The 8,255-nt window shown below is 35.2% G+C and overlaps 1 protein-coding gene across 1 annotated transcript; it reads right to left on the bottom strand.

The window, feature by feature from the left end:
* Window positions 1-6,130: 6,130 nt before the first annotated feature.
* Window positions 6,131-7,075, bottom strand: LOC308267666 (olfactory receptor 52A1-like; the record flags this gene model as incomplete). Its single annotated transcript, XM_080702528.1, has 1 exon — window positions 6,131-7,075. One exon carries the CDS (start codon window positions 7,073-7,075, stop codon window positions 6,131-6,133), a length of 945 nt encoding a protein of 314 aa, XP_080558654.1.
* Between the last annotated feature and the right edge of the window lie 1,180 nt (window positions 7,076-8,255).

Raw genomic sequence — 8,255 nt, 5'->3', positions numbered from 1 at the left:
TTTTGGGTATGACTCAGTGGTAAAATACCCTGGGTTCAATTTCCAGTACCACTAAAAAAAAAAAAAAAAAAAAGATGAGTAAATTGATTAAAAATGCAGGAAAAGGAAAACCTATTTTTTAAAAAGCACTTAAAAGTCTGTGTGTTGTGGCACATGCTTGGAATACCAGCATTCGGGAGGTAAAGACATAAGGATCGGTTTGTGGACAACCTTAACTGCTTAGCGAGGCCCTTCCCAACTCAGTGAGACTCTGTTTCAAAAAGTAAAATTTAAAAAAAAGGACTAAAACCCTGGTGTGGTGGCGCATGCTTGTAATCCCAGCATTTGGGAAGCTGAGACAGGAGGATCGCGGTTCGTGGACAACCTCAGCTATTTAGTGAGGCCCTCCACAAATCAGTGAGACCCTGTTTCAAAATAAATAGTAAAAAATTGGGCAGGGGGTGAAGCTCGGAGGTCAAATACCCCTGGGTTCCATCCCCAGACCCGCAAAAAAAAAAAAAAAGACTAAAATATTAGGGCTGGGAGTACAGCTCAGAGGTACAATACCCCTGGGTTCCATCCCCTGTATGGCAAAATAAATAAATTAATTAATTAAAAAAAACATTAAAATAACTTCTGTGACAGCAAAAGCAGGCATTTTGTGCAACTTGACTTTTGTTTGCTGGGGGTGTACTATGGATTGAATACATAGACATCCTACCTCCAAACTACCCCCAAAGCTCTTTTGATTCTTTTGATTTTTGTTCTGAAACAGGGTCTCCCTAGGTTGCTAAGGATTTCACTATGTTGCTGTTGCTGAAGCCGTCCTCGACTCAGTGATCCTCCAGTCTCAGATTCCCAAAATACTGAGATTACAGCTGTGTGCCATATGCCCAGTTTAACTTTATTATGATAATCACATCAATTAATGTCAATATTGGTCTCTGAAAGGAAAAATGAAGAAAATAACAGAAATTTACATTATGATATGAGACTATAATGCATCAATAAGTGTATATTTTAAAAATAAAAATAAAAATAAATTCAAAAAATAGGAAGTAATCTTAAATAGAGATAAGATAAAATATAGCAAAAAAGAATAAAAAGTACAAGATGTTAATATTCCTCATACAGCAAATATTGGCTTGCATGGACATTGTTGTCACAGGGCAATTGGATAAGATAACAAAGCCATCAAAACAGTAGGACACTTCCATCTTTTTCTGTACACAGACATAAACACACACACACCGACTTTTCAAACCACAGACTATCTCTCCTTACTTAAAAAATTAATGTCAGTGTAAAAATGATTTTGTGCATAAAAATTGTAAGAGGATCCTGAAAACCATTTTCTCATTTTGTTCTTTCTTAATGTGAGTGTGTCTATTAAATTTCCTTCAAATGAAATTAAAAAGATGGTACTAAATCAACTGAATCTCTTCCATCTCTAAATGACAGTAATCGAGCTCATATCACCTACTGTTGCTAAAATATATGTACAAAACACTTGGTATAGATAAGAAAGCTGGTTATGTCGAAGGCAGGTTTGTTATTGAGAGATACAGAATTAATATCTTCTATTTGCTAGCTTTTCCCATTCTTCTTAAAATTTGGTACAGTGAGAAATTCTTGGCTATGTACAGGTCCTAAAACATGGTGAAGAAACTTACCCAGATAAACACATTCCTAGATAGAACCAGGTGGACAGATCCTTTCTCATATATTACAGACTTAGAACAGTGTTAATCGCTAAGTTTCTTGCATCATCTAGTTTTAGCTGCTTCATTGTTTGGCTTTTTGTAGAATCTGAGCTAATCTCATGTTAATACTACAGACTCTGCCCCTTGAGAGGTCATTGCACTTGAGACCTATCCCTACCTTGTGAAAAGAGGATGTCATTGCTTCAAAGTACATAGACGGCAAACAACACTCAATTACTATGAGAAGTTTTCCAAGCGGCAAGAACAAAAACAATCATTTTAAAAATGCAAATTAGACACACGTTACTTTTAGAGAGTGATAGGTCTGTGAGCAGAATGTAGAAAAAGTAAACGTGGGAAATGGAGAATTTGTGAACTTGAAAAACAAATGATAGTCATTTTTTTTTGTAACTTTCTGACCAGTGGCCAAGTTTATTATGCCTCAAGGAAGCAAATGAGCACCATTTATTTTTGTAAATATGATGTTACTGGAACTGTGATTCGTATACTACAACCACTGCTGTAGCTATTGATATCACTAGTATGACTAAAATTTTGAAATCATTATGATACTTTTCAGTTTCAAAGAAAAGGTGATTTTTTTTACCTCCATAATGAAAAGATACTGCAGACTTTCCCTGTTGGTTAGGCCAATATGAAACTGAATCATTCTATGTATATATAGTTCTGCTTTGACATCACATTGTACCCTTTCTGGCAATATTTATAAAATTTACAGTGAATACCTCTTTAACTCTAATATCAGGGTATTCTCTGCATCTCTAAGTAAAGCATTCATAGGATACTGGATATTTAACATATAATATTGGTATTGTCAACACAGAGTTATTTTTTTCTTTTTTGGCAGTACTGGAGAGGGACATTCTACCTCCAAGCTACACTCCCCGGTCCTATGTTTTAGTCTTTTTTATTTTTTGAAACAGGGTCTCACTGAGTTGCAAGAGCCTCGCTAAGTAGCTGAGACTGTGCACAAACCAGGTTCCTCCGGTCTCCACCTCCTGAATGCTGGGATTACAAGCGTGCGCCACCAAGACTATTGTAGACTTAGGTATTACCAAAGTTATTGGTAATACCTTTATTTACCATTAATTGCATGCAATATTATCTAGCTTCATTACTTTTTTCTTCTTTACTCTCAGATGCAGAACCCAGTGTGTAATAATATGACGTTATATGATAGGGATTGATTACATTTAAGGTTTTAACTATAGTTGAGCAACTACCTAAATCTAAACATAAGATAATGCTTCATTTGTTAGTTCTATCATAAGACATTAGGAGTTATTTAAGAAATCTGACTTTAGTGTGTGTGTGTGTGTGTGTGTGTGTGTGTGTGTGTGTGTGTGACATATCTGTAACCCCAGTACTTTGGAGGCTGAGACAGAAAGATAGATTTGAGGCCAGCCTCAGCAATTTAGTGAGCTCTCAGAAAATTAATGAGATCCTAGTTTAAAACAAAAATAAAATAGAGTTGGGGTGTAGTATAGATAGAGTAAGCATCTGGCTTCAATATCTAGTATCAAAAAAAACAAAAGCACAAAATAATTAAAAGGAATTTATAAAATATCTGCCTGTATTTGCTTCCATCTTTTAATCACTTTCACTTTTGGACCTACGATAAATAAGTTTTTTCACAAATCAGCTCTAAAATATACTACATTACTTTTTTAACCGCCTTTTACAAAATATGATCTGCAAATATCTGATTTTCTTCATTTAGCTCCTCTTAGATATGTTATCTTGACTGAATGTACTTTCTTTTTCTTTCTGTCAGTTACTTCATGATAAGTTCTCATCAACTTTCTTTTATCAAGTGTCTTCTAGCATTTCCTATCTGTTCCTTCTCTCACTGGGTAAACATGTTATGTCTTATATGAAAAAGAACTCATTACTCATCTTTATAGTCTATTGTTTTGTTTTCATCATCACATTTTTTCTTACATGTAGAAGGTAAAATGTCAGTCTGAAAGTTATCAGTCTGAGAGTTATTACTAAAAGATTGAGAAGGATATATGAGGAGAGAAGGTGGAAAAGGGGTGGTTGGATTTGATCAGTGTGTGTTATATGAATGCATGGATATATATCCCACTTAACCCCATTAATTCGTAGAATTAACACATGTTAATAAAATTTTTAAAAATGCTCAGACTTTTTTGTTTTAGAAAAATATTATTTGTAAAGAAAAGGTTCTATTTCTTATTTTCTTTTTACACATTTGCTTGTTTTCCTTATTGTATTGGTCAAGATATCAAACACAATATGTGATCAAAATGGTGAAAACAGATGTCCTTGAATTATTTTTGAATTTGAGAAAAAATATTTAATATTCACCATTAACTGGAAAACAGCCAAAGATTTTTTTATGTAAAATATTTTTAAAATTACAATCCTTTTTGAACTTTCTACACCCCCAGCCCTATTTTTTATTCTTTATTTTGAAACAGGGTCTCACTGAGTTGCAAAGGGCCTCACTAGGTAGTAGCTGAGGCTGTCCACAAACCGCGATCCTCCTGTCTCAGCCTTCCAAATGCTGGGATTACAAGCGTGTGCCACCATGCCCAACTGAAATTGCTAATATTTTTAATACATTATAATCCTTATATACTTTTTCCTATGTGTATTTTAATATTGCTGATGTGAATTGTAAAATACTAAAACTATCTTTAATTTCTATATAAAGTCCACATGCTGATAATTATTATTATTGTCTGAATTTGATTGCCCAACATTTTGTTAGAAAAATTTGTTTCCATTATCATAACGGATACATGTTTTGTTGTTGTTGTTGTTGTTGTTGTTGTTGTATTGAGGTTTCCGGAAGCCCTTCTACCTCCAGGCTACACTCCCAGACCTATTATATATTTTTTATTTATTTGGAAACAGGGTCTCTTAAGCCAGCGAGGCTGACTAAGAACTTGCGCGATCCTCCTGTCACTGCCTCCCAAGCGCCGGGATTACAAGCGTGCACCACCACGTCCAGCTAGATACGTGTTTTTAAATATCATTAATGGGTTTTAGAGTCAGGACTATGAAGATCTCATAAAATGAACTGGGAATATCATTCCTTTTACCCTGAAAGAGTTAAGATTGGTATTCGTTTTTGCTTAAATATTTGATATCACTCTCCAGTGACAGTATTTTGGATTCATTTCTCTTTAGTGATAGAGCAATTCAGATTTCATGCTTCTTTTGTTCCAATTTTTGAAATTTACATATTTCAAGAATGTTTAGGCAGGGTGTGGCATCTCACACCTATAATTCCAGTACTTGGGAAACGGAGACAAGAGGATCACAGGTTTGCAGCCAGCCTCAGAAACTTAGCAAGGCCCTCCACAACTTGGTGAAACCCTGTTTGAGTGAAAAATAAATAGGGCTGGGTGTAGTTCATAGGTAGAACACCCCTGGGCTCCATCCTAGCACCACACACACATAAACACAAAGAAAAAGACTTGTATTCATTTTATTTACATTGCTTATTTCAGTGGCAATTTATTCACAATATATTTTTGTTGTGGTTTTAATATAGATAGTGCTATATCCTCTTTCTTCTTTATTTAAGCCAGTAATTTGTTCTCACTTTGTGCTTTTCCCCATCATTTGTTTCATATTTAGTTGATTCCTGTTTTATAATTGTCACTTTCATATATCGATTTATTTATCTTTAATTTCTTATTCTTTCCATTATTTCTTCAGGTATAAATGGACTATTGGTTTGTATATATCTCTTCATCTATATATGACAATATAACAACATAATAAATAGTAGGCATTTATTTAATTTTAAGGACATATAATATAGATGTTATACTGAGCCAAAGAGAAAATTCAGTACATGACAAATATGTAAAATTCTAAAACATATTTCCTAATATAAATAAAATTAAATTGGAATTCAGTAACCAAATATTAACAAAATTCTTGAATTATAGCAATACATATTTGGAATTAAAGCAATACATATTTCAAAATGTCATGAATTAGCAAATTAATCACAATGAATATTAATCTTATATTTAACTGAATAAGAATGAAAATACAGACTAACAAAACATATGTGATACAATAAAATCAATGGTTAAAATAAATTCAAAGTATAAAATGTGCATATTCAAAAGAAGTTTGAAAATTAATAGCAAAAGTATTTTTTATCAAGAAGTGAAAAAATGTACGGATTTAAAAAAATTAAATCCAATGAAAGTAAACAGAAAGTTATGGTAAAGATCAGATAAGAACTCAAATTCATTAGAGAGGAGGCAATATCAGTCTTCACCTGAATACTTTTTATGTCAACTTATATATAATTGTGGAAATAAATTCCTTGATGCTCCAAAACGATTATGTAAAATTCCAACATGAGCACCCAGAGTCCAGACTGCCACATCTATAGAGAGCAACAGCCCTCAGCATGACCATCTGATAGTTCCCTGCTAAGATCCATGATTGAGAAAGAAAATCCGTGCCACACGCCTACGAATCACCATGTTTTTTACACCATAGACAATAGGGTTGAGTGCAGGTGGCAGAAGAAGGTAGATGGTAGAAAGAAGAATGTGAGTTGAGGGGGGAACATGTCCAAAACGGTGGCTGAAGAAGGAGAAAAAGGCAAGAATATAAAACTCGAGGAAAACAAAAATATGAGCTGTGCATGTGTTAAATGCTTTGAGCCGTGCCTCCTTTTGCTGTAGACGAAAAACAGCCTGAAAAATCAAGACATAGGATATGAGGATAAAAATCATGTCAAATCCCAGAATGCTAAAGCCCACAAACAGACCACATGCTTTATTGACTAGAACATCTTCTGCAGCCAGCTTGACCACAGCCATGTGCTCACAGTAAGAATGGGCAATACGAATAGAATGAAAGGCATGCAGCCTTTTGATTAGAATGGGTAAGAGGCCAACCAGCACTATAGCTCGGATAGCCCCCACCACCATCATACCACCCAGCACAGAAGGTGTGAGAATGGAGGTGTGCCTCAAAGGATCACAGATGGCAATGTAGCGGTCAAAGGCCATGGCCAACAGGATTCCAGACTCCATGCACTGCAAGGCATGGATGAAGAACAGCTGGGCAAGGCAGGCATCGAAAGGCATGGAGCCAGACCCAAACCAAAAGATGGCCAACATCTTGGGAGCAATGGCTGCACAGAGTCCTACATCAGTAGCTGCCAGTACAGCCAGGAAGATGTACATGGGCTGATGCAAGCTGCGTTCTGCAGGGATAATGATCAGTAAAATTATATTTCCAAAAAGAGCCACTAGACATACAGCAAAAAAAGGAAACCCAATCCAAAACTGCAGGTGTTCTAGTCCAGGAATACCGATCAAAGTTACAGTTCCAGGGTTCCAATATGACATGTTGGTGGGTTTCATAGAGGTTGGTGTCTTTCTTCTTACTAATGATTCTGATTCCTATAAATAAGAATTTAGATGGAAAGTTAAAGGTCTCAACCCTTACTATCATTTAGCTATTGCTATATAGTCACTATCAGTTAATTGCATTGCATATAAAACAAAAATACAGTGCTTTGGATGAGACTTCAACCATATTATCATGAGGCTATATAATACATGTTACATTAACAGAAGTAGACAATCATGGAAAACCATTAATAGAGCCATGTGGGAGGTAAAAATGTGAACATTTCATGATTTCTTTTTTTTTTTTTTTTTGGTGGGTCCTGGGGTTCCTGGAAACCCTTCTACCTCCGGGCCACACTCCCAGACCTATTTTATATTTTTATTTGGAAACAGAGTCTCTTAAGGCAGTGAACCTGGCTTCGAACCTGCGCGATCCTCCTATCTCTGCCCCCCCAAGCACGGGGATCACAAGCGTGCGCCACCACGCCCGACCATGATTTCTTATTTAACTCTTACAGAAATATGAACTATGACAATAAGAACACTCGTCTTTTGCATCTTTTGTAACCTCTGGTTTCACTTGTTAAAAAGCTTTTACTAAATGTCCCTTTTTGTCAATGTCTAGAGGACAGCCTGACTTCATCACACTTAGAAATTCTTCTGTGAACCTTACTATTTCCTCCCCAAATTCACTTTTCATTTGTCCTGTGTACATAATCCTGTCATAGGTTCAGAGTTAAAAATATGGCTCATGCTCCCAGGAAATGAATAATTTGTCCCTAAGTCATTGCACTCATTAAAATGGAATTTTAAGAGAATTTTAGTCACCTTAAAATCATTCATTTCTTCATCTTATTATTCATTCTTATTTCATATTGAAATAATTCATTACTTTTTAGAGTACAATTTGTGGTCCTTAGAGAAGATTGGAATGTTCAATGTTCTTTTAGAGACAACTGGGGGAAATTATTAAAGAAAATTATGTCTCTCTGGGAGATTTGTTGAGCTGAATACAAAATGTAGAATAGAAAGATTGTTTATACCAGGCCTTAGAAGACTAAATAACATAAAAGGTACCAATTTAGGAATAAAGGACAATTTAAATAAGTTAGTATAGCCAAGCATTGTGGTACATTACCTGTAAATGCCAGCTACTGAAGAAGCTGAGGCAGGGGACTGTAAGTTCAAAGTC

This window comes from Muscardinus avellanarius (genome assembly GCF_963383645.1).
Source record: "Muscardinus avellanarius genome assembly, chromosome: 1".
NCBI lineage: Eukaryota > Metazoa > Chordata > Mammalia > Rodentia > Gliridae > Muscardinus > Muscardinus avellanarius.
Note: the sequence above shows the minus strand (reverse complement) of the source record. Positions and strands in the feature narration are given on the sequence as shown.